The 16,799-nt window shown below is 36.3% G+C and overlaps 1 protein-coding gene across 1 annotated transcript in view; it reads right to left on the reverse strand.

The window, feature by feature from the left end:
- The window catches only part of LOC131164737 (proteasome subunit alpha type-6), a 34,803-nt gene extending 19,094 nt beyond the window's left edge, over positions 1-15,709 (reverse strand). Inside the window, exons 1-7 of the mRNA XM_058122170.1 lie at positions 15,496-15,709; positions 15,019-15,113; positions 14,808-14,889; positions 3,855-3,951; positions 1,033-1,091; positions 811-893; positions 283-378 (exon numbers count right to left, since the gene is read on the reverse strand). Coding sequence (XP_057978153.1) covers positions 283-378; positions 811-893; positions 1,033-1,091; positions 3,855-3,951; positions 14,808-14,889; positions 15,019-15,113; positions 15,496-15,571 — 588 coding nt within the window. The 5' untranslated portion in view covers positions 15,572-15,709. The remainder of the gene's footprint in view (positions 1-282; positions 379-810; positions 894-1,032; positions 1,092-3,854; positions 3,952-14,807; positions 14,890-15,018; positions 15,114-15,495) is intronic.
- Positions 15,710-16,799: the final 1,090 nt, after the last annotated feature.

The following is a 16,799-nucleotide window of genomic DNA, read 5'->3' on the forward strand; positions in this document are numbered from 1 at the left end:
TCATGTTCAATTTTTGTTTACTTCAATTTGCTTACTAGATTCAAATGAATAGACTAGTGGACTGAATCAAAATCAAATGATTTTGAAGATTCCTACAATTTTGACAGCTATGACAATTTTGATAAAGCATGATTTGACTCCAAAGAAAGCAGGTAAGTGAAAAACCAAAAATAACAAAACAAAAAGTAAAGTAAAAACAAGCATTAAGTCCAAAAAGGAATAGAATACATGTCACTCAATCATCTTTCAAATGAAAGTTCAAATTTGAATTAGAGCAGCTACCTGTACTGTTTCCTCATAGGAAAATGCAGGATCATTCTTCATTTTCTTCTCCAGGAAATTAATTGCTTCTTGCTCCTTTAGCCCAGCACTTGTTGCCTATTAACATACACCAAAATGCAGTCTCCAAATATGAAATTATGGAAGTGAAAGGTATAATAAGAAAATCTAAACATGACCCAAAACTGTTGGAAGTGGTCAAATAAAATTAGCTATCTGTATTGCTGGCTTCCTAAACAGGTATCAAAAAGAACATGATGTAGAAAATTATTCTGTCAGTTCAAAATTAGAATACAAGTACAATCCAATGTGGTTGCCAAAATCTACCACAGGCAATTGGTGTAAAAAAACTAGAGACAAGAAGCAAAAAAAAAAAAAGAGACAAGAAGCAAGAAAAACTTATATTGTCCTTCATTCATTTATGAACGCACTTTTTTCTCTTCTCACATTAGGTAGCACAAGCATGTCAGGACATTCTTGAGGAACAATAACATTTCAAATGTAAATCGTGAAACAGAACTTGCCACATACCTTGTGACCAAAAAAATGTCCAGCTGGGTCACATTTAAAGAGCCGCGGTCCATATTCTTCATCAATTCCCAAAACCATAGCAACTTCCAATGGGAAGATTAAAAGTAGAAGGAAAAGAACATCAATATTTATGAAGTGATGAGTCCAATACATAGTTGCACCACATGGAACTCTTCCAATTACAAGAGAATTTTTCAGAACAGTGAAGAAGAAGAGACAAACCTACTCCAAGAGGTCTCATATAAGCATGTTGAGTATAGACTTGAGATTTGTCAGCGATCCTGTACATATAAAAGAGTTGATACCCTGAAAAGGCCTTAAACTACACCATATGAAGTAAAAATAATCTAAATGCACATGTTGCAGGATGAATTGATTTTAAATATACGCATAATCCTCTCCCACATTCAACACACACTTGTACTAATTAAACTAGAAACTTTTCCCATGTATAGCATGGGCACATAATACATAAATTTAAAATATCATTACCATGGTTCTAAAACCCGGGCTGGACCAGCCAGTACATCTGGGTTATACCAGAAATAGCTGCTTGGGCTATCTGGGTGAGACTTAAAAACCAGAAATGGCATGAGATAGTAAGGAACTGGCCAACCCAGGGCAAGTCGGCTGACTCAGCTCAAACCGGCACGAACCAGGTTGAAAGTTTGGTCAACCCAGTCCTCGTACTAAAAAACAAAAATGCTACAAAGGGAGGTAGGGGGATTTGATCCCTGCACCTCAAGGAAGATGAGAATACTTAGCTGCAATTGTTGCTCAGCTCATAATCTGGAACAAATAATATATAAACATAACATGCAATATATACACAGGTAGAGAGAATTTAAATAATTTTTTATTGAATCAAACACTACACTCCCCACCTTAATAATAATAATAATAATAATAACAACAACAACAACAATATGTTTCATAATCTGGAACAAATAATATATAAACATAACATGCAATATATACACAGACAGAGAGAGAAATCCAATAAATTTTTATTTAATCAAATACTACACTCCTACCTTAATAATAATAATAATAATAATAATAGGTTCAAGAATATTTTAGGAAAATAAGAAAGTTTACAAATTCCATCTTTTATATGTAATTGATGATGAAAACAATAATACAAATATGTTAATCATGAATCATAATCACCTATTAGTCAAGTAGAGAAAAATCATCACCATCATTAATATCATGACATCACCAGTTTGGCCACTGGTTTAACCCACCAGTGTGATCCATCCGACCAAACTTCACCAAATTCATCACTTGCCCAGGTTTTAAGACCATGACCATTACAAAGAACAAGGGCAATAAGCAAGCATAAGTTCAGTCAATTGCTAAACTTGAACAAAATTACTTTACGAACCAATATACAATAATGGTATAAATAAAGGAATTTGCTTTATGGTTTAAATTCACGAAAATCCTTGTCATGAATAACTTATCAATAAAGCAGATTGAATATATAAAATTCCAATAGGTTTAACGTGGGAAGAAAGATCCAGTGAAAATTTGTCTACGGTTTACATGCTGTGTTGGTTCACCTTTTCAGTCATCAAGCAAGCTTATTGATACCTTAAGCATTTTTTAATAGCCACATATGATTAGAAAACATCAAACACCCACATTTTTGTGACAGATATTAAGTGCATACACAGATTTGAAAGTGTAAATGAGTTAAATCTGTTCGGATGTGTGTTTGGTGTGTATCTATGTTTTGTGGATATATTAAAGAGAAATATCTTAAATTGGTATTATAGTGGTTGTTTAAAGGCCTGAGTTGATGTTAAAAATGCCAATTCCTACCCTTGGAATTGAAACCAGTTGAGCATTTGGTACTGGGGAACAAGACACCCTGGCCATGAATTGTGCAGCAACCATTTGTTCCAAAATTATGTCAATTGGAACAACAAATTGGATTGCAACTGTTGCAAACTAAATTTATTATATGGATGGTGGAATTTGAAAAACACTACCCCTTAAGTTAAGAGTCTTTTTGGCATCGCTGTTGTTTTCTGTTTCTGATTCTGCACAGTGAAGAAACATATTATAAAATACATTTGTTCATATTGTCAGTTTTCTGTTTCTGTTGAAGGTATTCAGCTATTTGCGAGGTCACTCTCATCAATATCGATATCATCAATAAGAAACGTTTAGGCTTGTTATCCAAAAAAACTGAAAGCCAAATTTTAAAGTTTTCAGTTGTTTTGGCAACTTGATATCCAAACTTTTAATATCCAGATTTAGTTCATTTGGATTAAATCATTCATTTTATACACTTTTTAAAATTTAAATTAAAATTAAATGATCATACAAACTTAAAAAGTTAAAATAAAAATATACATAAATTTCAAAAATAATAATAAAGCCAATTACAAAATATTTTACTATTTTTCAATTGTCATGTCCAATAAAAAATTTTATTGTAAAGTAAATTTTGGAAGTATAACAATTAAGTCAAATAATTATAATAATTTTTATTTTCATTGTATTTTTAAAATGTGTAATACTTGCAATTTTATTACTTTAATCATATTTTTATAATATTATTTGATTTAAAGGCAAAAATGAGATTTTTTTAATTAAGTTTTAAATTTGTTTTAGTTTTATAAATATTAACCAAACAGGTTGCTGTTTTCTGGTTTTTAGTTTCTATTTCTGGTTTTTTATTTTCTTTTCTGATTTTCATTTCTGCAATATTTGACAATGACACCGAACAACCCCTAAAGATTTTCATGCAATTTTTACAGATGGTGCAAGCGTTTTTTCAAGCTTGTAATGCATGAATTATGTCTATTCAAAACCAATCTTCCCATAAGGAAAGTAAACTCTGCCTCAAATCAACAACCCTACTTATAAAAGGACTAAAAAATGCTGGGTGTTTTATTACCAAGCCATCCAGTCAAATGCAGGTTATTTTTTGAAAATATGTGCTACGTGCTAATCTAATTCCAAACATATAATCCAAATTAGTTAACTGGTGATTAAGCTAGAAAGGATTATCTGAGGCAAATGCAGCATACCATCTAGACAATACATCCACTGGCATCTCATATCCATATCTGAAGCGAAACTCAGCTGCTTCATTTCTTGCTTGCTGTACCAAGGTCCTCGCATCAGCTGGAAAATTAAATTCATAAGAAAACTGAAGGCTTCACTCATCTAAAAGAGCACTCAAGATGCATATGTATCGAACTGACAAGTACTCAACATATAAATGTACACATATGGGATAAAACATACTCGTAGTTTAGTTAGTCATGTCATCTTCACACTAAACCAGATGATTTCTCTAAAACAAACAGTTGATAAATATCCTCGAAGTACCCATGTCCACAAGAACTTTATGACTATACGATGTAAGATGGATGCAAGGATTTGGAAGGATAATTTTGAACCAGTTTGGAGACCAATTTCAGGGAATAGGCCAATGGGGTGTGGGACTTAAAACCAAACATGTTTAGTTTATCTGTAGCAGGCTTATGCGTATTTGGGGTTCGTTTGTAATATATGGGTGTTTGTGTGTAATTTCATTTATCTTTAGGGTATATGTGCAATTTCTTGTATTTTAGGCTTTCCTTTTAGTAGGGTGTGAAACCTTGTAGAAGTTAGTTTTTTGTTGAATTTGAATTGAACTGAATTTGGAGTTCCCCCATCCCAACCCACATGCATCTTTTCTTCCTTCTTCTTTCTGTTTCTCTTCAAATTTCTTCGATGGCAGTAATCCTATCCTGTTCCGTTCACCCTTGATTTTGTTAGAGCATCACTATACTTCTTTATGAATAATAAAATTCAAAAAGAATGGCAAAAGCAGCGAACCAGTGTGTACAAGGAATATGCGTACAGATTTTTTTTTTTTTTTTAAAGAAAAAGAAATTCATTAGATAAAGAAAGAATTTACAATTAGGAGAGAAGACATCTCCTTAGCAAAGTCTGATAAAATCCTTAGAAAAACCAAAAATTAAATTGCAAAAAAAAAAACGACAAAAGAAAGTCAAGACGCCCTAAGAATATCAGGAATATGCATAAAGATACACCACCAAGGGGGAGGGGGGGAAGGGAAAGAAATTAACTACAACATTCTCAAATATAAAGAAAATAGAAACATGAAGGAAAGGAAAGATAAGCAGATCACTAGACCTCCAACAAAGCAATATCAAGAGAAAGTTTTGCTCCAAACCACCTAAAGAACATTCCTTGCCTTTAAACATTCTTGACTCTCTCTCCAACCAAACACACCAGGAGACAAACCAGCAAAACTTGCCAAGCCATACTCCACCTATTCCTAGCTTCTTGTCCTCAACTCCTTAACTAAACCACAACTGTCTTAGTCAACAACCAAGACACCCCAAGTCAAGGAAATACCAAAGCCCATTAAAAAATGTCATTAGATTTTCCCAAGAGAATTGGGTGGTTTGTGAGGCTTTGATAGACTCATTAGTGATTGTGAGCTGTGTGACATTCCATCATCCAAGGTACAGTTTACTTGGTTTGCTGGTGCAAGTGCATCGACACTTGGATTAACCAGCCTTTGTCTACTAAAGAATATGAGTGATTGAGGTGCCTACAGATAACTTTAGGCAATCATGTTCTAATATTTAGAAATTGGGGATTCTGCATTTATTTGGAAAATGTGGACATTTACAATCCATTTAAGGTGTTATTTTCGACATTGTTAGTTATTCAGGGTTATTTTGTAATTTTTGGTTGTTTAGTTTTAAAGTTTCTTCTTCATGGGTAAATAGAGGTTTTTTTGGATAAGAAATATTTTTACAACAGAACAAGCTAGGTAGGTACAATAATAGGAGGACAAGATGTCCTCCGAAAAGCAAAAGCAATAACCAAAAAATATTACAAAATAGCTGTCTTCCAATCCCTTTGAAGGTCAGACAATGGCAAACCCCAAAAAAATCCAAATGAATGTGCCTGAAAAGATGCCTAGAAAACAATTCTATCCATCCATAACAAACTAGGAGGAGTTATGCAATCCTCAAAGGTTCTCACACCCGTCTCTACCCAAAGAGCCACAAGATAGCTAAGGTTGCACTATGCCATAAAACGCAACCCTTCCTACTTGTGCCAAAGCCCTAGTGTCTCAAGCAAGAAATCTCCCACATCTTGAGGTGCCACCCAAGCTTCCTTGAAACAAGAAAAAAGAGCATTCCAGAGGTCGGTTGCCACCAATGAATGAAAAGGTGAGCATTCATTTCATTGGACTCACAGCACATCAAGTACATATCAGGACTGAGAGACTAGTAGGATCTTGTTATTTGTAATAAAACATGCGTGTTAAAGTGAGAATCCAGATGAAGGTCCAAATCTTAAAGGAACCTTTCAATTCCAAATGATGTGGCTCCAAGGGAAGTTGGGAAAAAGGGGTTTTAAGAGGTTGAGGAAAAAAGATTTAGAAGAAAAGAGACCTGAAGAATCAACCTCCCAAACCCTCTCTTCACCCTGAAAAGAACGAAGTGATCCAACACAGTAAGCAAGGTGGGAAGCTTGTCAACCTCACTTTCATTGAGATTTTAAAAAAAAAAATGGAAAGCCCAATTAAAAGAGACCAACACCCACCCCCCCAAAAAATAAAATAAAAAATAAAGCGTTGATGGGTGCATTGTGAAGAGTGCAAAGCTTATACAGATGAGACACCATCAACTCCAAAAATTTCTCGACCACCCAAACATCCTCCCAAAAAACTGAACCCTATTTGTCATTACCCACAATAAAATCGGTCAGAGGAAAGAAAAGACACACAACATAGGAAACAGACTTCTAGGGGCTCACATGAGAAACAATGCCACTTCCTCTAGTCTCCCAACCTTTTTGATGAACCACATATTTAATTTCTATCAGCTTTGGATATACGGATTAGGGAGTTAACCTCTAAGGGGAACCTCCATTACTATTAATACTTAGAGAGATGTTTTTGGAAACCACGTCACCAAGCCCCAGCGCCCCCTTCAGGTTTAGGTCTTATAACAACTTCTCAACTAACGATGTGGTCACTTTTATTCTCCCTAGAACCCAATGATAGAAAGTCATGCATCAGCCTCTTAAGAGCCTTGGCTGCACTCAAGGGTACTCTAAAAGGGATAAGTAAATAGGAATGTTGAATAGAAGGCACCAATAAGTGTAATACGACCCTCAAGAGATGAGTGCACTTTTTCCACCCTTCCTACCTCTGACCAACCCTCTAGATCACGGGATCACAAAAAAGCCAGAGAGTTAGTATTGCCCCGAAGAGGGACACCAAAATAAGAAAGTGGAAAATCTAAAACAGGGCTTTAAACCTCTTTAAGTCCCTACTGCCCAAGTTGATATCAGTTACCTACTCTAGGACAAGTTGATCTTCAAACATGAAATTTTTTCGAAAATTTTCAACAAAATAATAACTTTTTGGAATTTCACAACATTGCCCTCAAGAAAATGCATGATATCATCGGTAAACTGGAAGTGTAAGATCTCCACCACCTCCCTACCAACATATAAATCTCTATCGCCCCCAAACCCTAGGCATGCAAGAGCATCCAACTCAAGACATCCACCAGCAAGGTAAACAAAATTGGAGACAGCAGATAGATCAGATCAGTTTGCTTAAGCTCTCAAGAGGCCCTAAACCACTCTCTAGGCTGACCATGGACAACAATGTCAACTAAAAAATTGGTCGAGCTCAAGCAACCTATCCACTTCCTCCGCACATCCCCAAAACCTTTCTTAAAACATCACCTTATCCAAAAACCCCAGTTAACCCAATTGGACAAATAAGTGAACCTTTTCCTAAGCTCAACATCCATCCCTGTCCTCCCTACATCAAAATGGACTCTTAGGGGGCGTTTGTTTGCACTTAATAGCCTCTAAATAAAAGTTAGGTGCTGAACAGTCTAATATTTAGCAAGTCAATATTGTTTGTTTATGGGTTGGATGGATACTGAATTAGTGCTGACTGAACCAGCATCTTCCCCCTTGCTGATTCGGCCAGCAGCAAAATTTATACGTATTTTGGAACATTTGCCCCTATCAAAATCCCTAAATTACACAAAAAATCCCAATTCCGTTCACAGCCACACAGCCTCCTTGCTCCTCCATTTTCTCTTGCTTCGTTTTCAGATTGAACAGCCTTTACGCACAGCTGCTGCTGCTTCTTTTTCTCCTCTTTTCTCCCCGTTGTCCTCTGTCTAGGCTCCGTGCACAGCCTTGGCCTGTCTGCTGTGGCAGTGGTTGTTCACCCTGTTTCAAGAATAAATAGCCCCTCTGCAGTGTTTCAGGAATACAAGCGGTATACCAGCAGACCCGAATGGAGAAAGAGCCCCTCCTCCCGTATCTCATCCTCAGAAGAAAAGTTTTGCCACCACAGCCACTCTGTCCTCTACAGGAGAACAAATCGACTATATATATATATATATATATATAGAGAGAGAGAGAGAGAGACGCTCACACACACACATATTTATAAAAACATATATCTATATCAAGTTCAGTTAGATTTTTGAGCAATTAAGGTTGGTGATGGCTGGGAAAATGTGTTTGATGGTGGAAATGTGTTTGATGGAGCAGTTGTTGCCAGTGGAAATGTGTTTGATGGAGGGGTTGTTGCCGGAGCAAGTGATGCCCGCCTTGTCAGCTCCAGCGGTGACCACTGTGGGATGATGCTCTGGCTGCAGTCATGGATGTTTTGGAGGTCTTGGCCTGTAATTTTTTCTTGAATCTAAGAGGAGGGGGAGGAGGAAAAGAAGAATAAAGAGGAAGAAGATCTAAGCTATTTTTCTGACCAGAAAATAGCTATAATTTTAAAATCTTTTCCAATAATTTCTAACAGGTGATTTTTTAATATATTTCAGAATTTTTTCCTGTTTATGCAATATTTGTTTTGTTTATTTAAACATGAAAAATTATATATATTTGTTTCTTTTTTAAGTTCTCGTGAAAATATTTAAGAGTTAAAATAGCATAAAAATATTTATATTCAGAACTTTGTTGAACGACCTAAACTATTCAGTATTCGGGGGTTCACTTCACTTCTAATTCAGTTAACTACTTCAAAATTAGATTCAGCAATTTGCGCTTAATGCTTAATTTTGTCAAACACCCCTTGCACGTATTTGGTACGTAGGAATGGAATGGAATCAAATTTGTCACTTGAATTTGTTACGATCACAATTCAAATTTTCATTGCATTCATTTCCTACCACATTCTATTCCGCAAACCAAACATGACATAGAACAATGGATAATTTGGAGCTTTTGAGTGATGAATCTTTAGTTGGAGGACCCCATTTGCTACTTTCCTTACGGTTACTGAAGATGCAATACAGTCCATACGAGTTCATTATTTTGCTTCTTGTTGAAATTGTTCCAAATGGTTAAATTGCTGCTACAATAACATTCCCAAACTCAAGCTTAAATTTTCTCTAACCAAGGGAATTTGATGGGAAATATAATTTTAGGTGATATATTCTTCTTGACGATTTAAAAATTAAGTATTTTGATTTCATTTGGAAAATATGGATATTTTATCAAGTCAGCTGGTTGTCTTTTATCTACCACCATCTATGTCATTGTTAATGGTGAACCAAAGTTTTGGTTTTGAGCAACCCATAATCTCCTTTTATTTACTCTAGTTGTGGATGTGTTTAGTAGGATGTTTTGTAAAGGAGTTCACAGAGACCTTGGAAAGGGTTAGGGTGGGCTAAATCATGTGCATGTTTCTCAATTCTCACTTACAGCTTGTGGGTGATACCACTGTTTTCCTCCCTTTGGATCTCAGATAGCTTCTGTGATGTGCTGACTATTTTGTAAAGAAGGCTTCAAAGTTGGGTAAATTTGTCAGAGTCGAACTGCAGGCATTAATGTTGCTTGTAGTGTCATGCCCATTATGCATAGTGGAAAGGATCTATCATTCTGCACTAGCCATGTGCCTAGGTCATCATCCTAGGTCATTGTGGTTGATACCACTATTTTCCTCCCTTTGGATCTCAGATAGCTTCTGCGATGTGCTGACTATTTTGTAAAGAAAGCTTCAAAGTTGGGTAAATTTGTGAGTGGAACTGCAGGCATTAATGTTGCTTGTAGTGTCATGCCCATTATGCATAGTGGAAAGGATCTATCATTCTGGACTAGCCATGTGCATAGGTCATCATCCTACAGTAATTTCTTTTTGGGATATCACCATAAAAAAGTCTAGAGGAGGTCAGATAGTTGGAGTGGTGCTTACTTCACCATAAATCTGGCAGGGGGGGTAGGGGAGGAGGGGGCAGTCACACTGTCATGCTTGGAGTGCAAAATATGCTGCGATAAGGGTCCTTTATACCATCAGAATTCCAAAAAGAAACATTTAAAATGATAGTGGACGAGAAGCCTGAAAGATACCAATTATGTATATGAACCACTGGATCCTGCTAGCAGCAAGGAGAAGGCATTAGATAGTGCATAATCACTTGGGGTACAAGTTTGAATTGTTCTTCGGAGGAAACCCACCCAAAAGCCATTCCCTAAGATAAACAAGCTCTTCTAATAATCTGGGGCAGTTACCCACTGAGGAGTTCAGCAATCTGTACATGCCCGTGATATTAATTTGATCTTGAACCATATTGTTTGCCAGTTGCGTTTGCACCCCTCTAAGATTGGTGTGTTGTTGGTATTTTGTTACAGGATGTGATTGCAATTGGTGTGTCATTGTATGGATGTCAATTTAGCATTGAGCAGAGTTATCTTCCAGTTACATTGTTATGTATATGATTTGCATGGTTGTGATATTCTATTGGGAAGACCACGGCCCTTTCAACATCATATTATTTATGATGGTTATAACAATAACATGAGCAACGAGATTGAGTCATTCTGTTATGAGTTGTAATCTCAATCAATTAACCAATTACCACTAATGCTCAGACCCCTTGAGACTTGAGAGTGTTGGGTTGCCTTGGGTTTCTTTCCTTTGCTGAGTCCTCCATCAGTTTTTCAGAAGTGGGAGACAATGATAGACAAAGGGATAACCTGTCATGCAGTAGAGAGGCAGTTCGGAAGCACTATCCTAGTTTAGGAAAATATCCTAATTTTAGTTTATTTGATTTATTTTAGAAAAATAATTCTCCATAGAAGGGTTTAAACACATTGGAGTTACGCTTTTGGAACTGAAATTTTTTGCATTAAGTTCAGGTTTTGCCCTTGAATTCATGCAATAAGCTAGCGCTCTCCAACTTATAGCTTGGAAAATTTTATGAAAATTTTTTTGTCGTCCAGGGTCAGGGAAAGAAAGAGAGATCGACTCTATCATTGGGAGATCGTTTATAAGCCTACGACTGAGGGAGGATCAGAGGTGTCTAAAAACAATTCTTCAAAGGGGAAGTGGTTATGAAGATTCCCTTTAAAGCCTAATTCCTCATGGTAATTCTTAGCAAAGGGCTTAAGCAAAATGAGCAGGATGTTTAATGTTAGTCATGCAACCACTGAAAATTTGTTTCTGAGATCTCTCATCTTTTTTTCCCATGTGTGATGTATTAAACTAGGATTGTTAAGAGGGTTTATTTCTAGGAGGATTTTTTGGATTGGGGATGCTCCCTTTCATTGGGTTTTTCCCCATCTTTATCATATTCCTGCCCTTCACAATCCTCCTATTGTTGATTTCTCCCTTGGTCAAATGATTTTAATTTTTGGAAGTTTCATTACATTAGAAATCTAAATGAAATGGAAATTGACGACCTAGTTGGGCAGTTGAATTTTCTTGATTCCTTTCTTTTTTACTGTGGGGAGTGACAGTAGAAGATGAGATTTGGAATCCTTTCTTGCAAGTCTCTTTTTGCTGATTTGATCCATTATTGTGATGTTTCTTTCCATCTGAATTATTCTTTTTGGAATTCTAAGGTTCCTTTCAAAATCAAAAGAGACACCTAGGTTGCAGCCCTTGACAGAATCAATATACTAATAATCTTTTACAGAGAAGAAAGCCAAATTAAGTTTCATCTCCTTATATGTGTCTCGTGTCACCTACTGGTTCTTGCATATACAACAATCTAAGGTGGTTGCCTATACAAGAAGAGAGAAATCAAATCTAACAGAGAATTTACACCTCTAAATGGACAAGAAACAAAATATAACCGGCCCTGCTCAAAGCTTTATAGAAGTTCCTAATTTGAAATAACAAATCTCCAACTCTAACATATTCGGTCTTAGACCCAACTCCGGGGATGTATTGTTCGATTTAGCTAACTGGTCTCACGGGTTTGTCCTCTAAAAAGAGTCTTGATGGGGATCAACATGCCTTTGCTGTGACACGTGGACAGCCTCCCGGTGTCCATTCCTTTGCTAACATGGTGACACAAGGATGACCTCCAAATGTACCTATTTTGCAAGAACCCATGAATTGATGTGTAAATTTCTCTATCAAAACCTTCCCATCTTCAAATTGATTGAACACAAAAGTTGTGGGAAATTTTGTTAGCTTTCTTTTGATACCAAGATTGCCCTATTTGAAGTTCTCTAGTAGAAGTTATGCCCCAAATACTAAAGGGTATTCGCGGCTGAAATTATCCATCAGCATTTCGCGGACTTTCTGAGAGTCTCGACTAGGGCGCGACCAGGACACCATGAGGTGCGACTAGGTGCACACTGAAAAATTCCTGAGAACATCGACCAAGAGCGCAACCAAGAGCCTTGGGGGTGTGACCTAGTCGAAAATACCGTCATCTGAACACCAAAAACAAGCGAGCTCGAGTCCCAGATGGCCCCACACGGATTAAGCTTCTTTTGAATTTTGTTTAAGGTGTAATATTGCAAGACAACCAAGCTTGCTTGCATGCGAGAGTGTTAGAAAGTTGAGTTAGCATTTATTGTGTCTAGTAAGTTGGAGTGTTTGTAAGTTGGGTTGTATTTACTTTTCTTGTCTCCCATGCTTATGTGGGAATTGTTAGTTTGTTTATTGTCTTGTCCACCCATGCTAGATTAGCTAGTTAATGCTTTGTCTATCCCTTCCCCTTTGCTAAGTCTATATATGTCCTGAATCATTGTAAGAAAGAGGCAGAGAGTATTGATATTGAATTAAAAAGGGTTTTTCCTTTGCTGAAGCTTGTTAAGCTTTGTCCAATCCTTGTGATTGTGTAGTGAGAGGCTACGTCGTTCTTCCCGGAGATCAGGTGGTGAGAGACCACTATTCTATCCAACAACTCCATCTCCACATATCCCACACTCATCACACGACCATCTCCATCAAACACCCACACGACCATTTTATATGCACAGCAATTCCACTCCCATCATTACATTTTGAAGCTTGTTCCACGGATTTTCTGGCAAGATATGAGTTTGTGTGAATCATAACAAGTCATCCAATGATTTCATTAGTAAGATTGATATTTTTATAACCCTTAACTGGTTGTGAACTCTGGTTTGAAGCTCCATAGTCCCAGTTGAAATAGCCTTCGAATACCTGCAGTTTATCTATATTCCTGCATCTTGCTTAATTTTGTGTTGGATAACCTCCAGTCATCCCAAAGATTTTCCTTTGGTAAGGTTGTAAACTTTTTAAGCTCTATTTGATTATAAGTCATTACTCTGTCTTGTAAGCCTTTGATTGAAAACCTGAAATTCCACATTTGGTAAGCCCTTTAAATTCAGAGATTGCCATATTGTTACTTGCTAGCTTAAAATCAATTATGGGAATATTGTTGTGCTAAACATAGAACTTTCATTCTTGAAATATTGAAATAGCATCTTTTCCGCATTTAACTTTATTCCTTTATGAAATAACTCTTGGGACTTATTTTCAGGACAGCATCATACACCGTTTAAAAATTCAAGAACATGTGAACTACAGCATGATTAATTGTGTTTATGTTTAGTTAATTGAGTTCTTAAATCAAAGTGTATGTGCTTGTGTGAGGGTTGAAACCTTAGGACTAGGTCGGCCAATCCTGTCCTACATCAAGTCTCACATAGTCGGAGCTCAAACCACCCTTAGAAGTTATAAACCCAAGATCTCCCTAGTACACATCCGATGTGCGACCGTGACACTCTCTCTTGTCCGATCTCTGACGCCCTCATCGAAGTGGCTTACACCTCTGTGTAGAATTCACCCACATGATAGTAACCCCAATGTGACTTTGATACCAAATATAACAGTTTTAGACCCAACTCTGGTGAGGTATTGTCCGCTTTGGCTCACTGGCCTCACGGGTTTTTCCTATAAAAGGTGTCTCACATGGTTAGAACCCAAACCATCCTTATATGTCCAAAATCTATCTAATACACATACAACGTGGGACTGTGACATTCTATCTCTCATACGCTTCCATTGAAAATAACAAAGCCTCCACAAAATATAACTTCCAAACCTGTAAAGCTCTTAATAAAATGAACAACCTACCTCACATTAAAACCCAACACTTCAAGTGATCATCATCAACCATTGCAGTTTAAACAATATGCATACACAACTTACACACACACTCTGCTCTAGCACATGCCACAAAGTGAACAAGAAAAAAGGTGATCACAAAGAAAACAAAACATGGGCATATGTTCACAATTTCACATTTAAATTTTAAACATGGAAGCACTTCATAAGGTTGCTCATATTTTAGGTGGTTTTGAGCCTATATATTGTGAGAAAGGAGACTATCCATAGAGTCTTTATTTGTCAAGATGAAGTAGTGTTAGGCTTTTTTCTTCTCTAGCATAGTCTTCCTTTCCTAACAACCCCCGACTCCCTGTTAAGAAAAATTGGTTTCTCTATATGCAGCAGGTTTAGCATTTCCTTCTTAGACAATAAAGAAAAAAGGAGTGAGAACCAAATTAACATAGTCAAAAATTTTCTTAAACAATCAAATATATACATTAATCCTGTATTTGGAAATTCAGCTTTATAGTCTTGGATTTGGACAATACGAAATCACATTACGTTTTGTTGAATCCCATGCAAAGCCAAACCTCATGATCAAACTCAATACTCTCAGACAAACAATAAAAAGGCATAAAATGGAGACCTGTCATGCCAGTTGCCAACAACCCAAGGTACTTTGTGATGGGAAAAAGGTGTGTAACACTGGTCTGATCCAAAAGCTTGTCCTGCATCAGATTTCAGAATTCAGTTTACATGTTCCAACTTGAGATATTGATTAAAAAAACAAAAACAAAAACAAAACAAACAAAAAAACAAAGTCTCACATAACCAATCAACAAGGCAAAAACACTCACCGGGACCTTCTTCTGGGTTACAACACAGACTGAGTCCTTTCCACGGACACCAATCGAGGTGATCCCTGAAGCTTTAACAGCTTTAAAGGCATATTCTGTTCATTTATAAAACACAAGTCTTCAGTCAAAACTTCCCCATCCTAAGAAACGAATACAGATGCGCAGTGGACTGAGAGCAAAGGGACCGAACACTTCTCAAAGGGCACCAGTGTGCATTTATGCTCATTGTTTGTGAGCATAAATGCTAGACTTCATTATTTGTGCCTCCCAACCAAGTGAGACTTGCACAAACTAAATGGTTTAGTTTAGATGAAGCCAAAACAACGTAGATTACAAGGTCAAAAACTTTCCGCTTCATTCCCTTCTCTTTTATTTTTTTCTCGGCAAACAAACGGAGGGCAAAACATCAAAGGGAGATATATGTTCCATTTTCGCAAGGTCCCGAAACAACAGATAAGAGGGGGCGAGAAATCTTACCAACTTGGAAGAGACGACCTTCAGGAGAGAAGATCGTAATGTGACGATCGTATCCACCTCCGCTGCCGCGACTCATGCTTCGTACCTCGACGAATCTTACGATGGGGTTTGGTGCTTTATGAAGATGGAAGGCACGGACAGTTTATGGCTTGGAGACGAAGAAAGAGAGGGCTTCGAGTTCAACAAATGAAATCGGCTAAGCTCCTCACTATAAGAGATGGAAGTAACAAATTTTTTTTTTAAATTATTATTAAATTGAATTAAAAAATTAATATGCGAATTCGTCATTATATTTTTTCGTTTATAATCCAAAATATTATAAATCGTGATTAGAATTTGGGAAATACAGCTTTAAGACACAAATATTGAGACAAAACAATAAAGGAGAAGAAGAATTAATTGATTAAAGTTTATTAACTTACCTTGTACTTCTTTTTCAATCCTATACGAAGTTCAACTTAATGTAATATTTTAAATCTCATTATTATGTTTGGTGTCTAGATGGAGCCTCTATTAACACTCCTTAACGAGTTTCTTTGGGCTTCCTTATAACTTCAACATTCTTATAATAGTGTTTAAGTGGAATAACGGACATAAAGAGAGATAAGTTTAAAACTAAATAAAACTTCTATTAATGTATCTTAATTTTTCTTCCCCTTTGTTGTTGTCTCAATATTTGTATTTAGTAGGGATTCATGAAAATTGGTATCAAAGCTATGGAGCTATGATCAGAAGAAGAGCAAAAGAACAAAGGTCACTTTTTTTATCAAAAGGTTTCAATAAAGTCAAATATAAGATATTATGAGAACTTAATATAAGAGGTGTGGAGAGAAAAATATTTTAAACTACCTTCTTTTATAGTCAATTTCGAGTCTGATCCTATAGTGATAGATCTAAAAATAGTGAAAAAAATCTAAAATCACAACTACTAGGGATTGAAGAGCAGATAAGTCTATCAATCTAGAATTAGGCAATATGAGTGACAGTTATAACAACTTTACAAAACTTTAGGATCAGAAGCAAACGGCTAATATCTCATTAATCTTCAAAGATGACTGAAAATAAGTCCATTACAGATAAAATTAGAGAAATAATGAGAAGTTATGAAGATAAAATAGTTGATTTAAAAACTCTTAATAGAAGAGAACATTCGTCTCAGGAAGTCAGAAGCAGTATATCAGAAAGATATATAGCTAGAGACTGTGAGGAAACATAAGAACTGGAAGTTCAAAGAGCCCTCAGAGATATAAACGAAACTAAAGTCCTATTAGGTATAACAGAGGATATCCAAAAAGCTCAAGATG

This window comes from Malania oleifera, chromosome 9, assembly GCF_029873635.1.
Source record: "Malania oleifera isolate guangnan ecotype guangnan chromosome 9, ASM2987363v1, whole genome shotgun sequence".
Lineage (NCBI taxonomy): Eukaryota > Viridiplantae > Streptophyta > Magnoliopsida > Santalales > Ximeniaceae > Malania > Malania oleifera.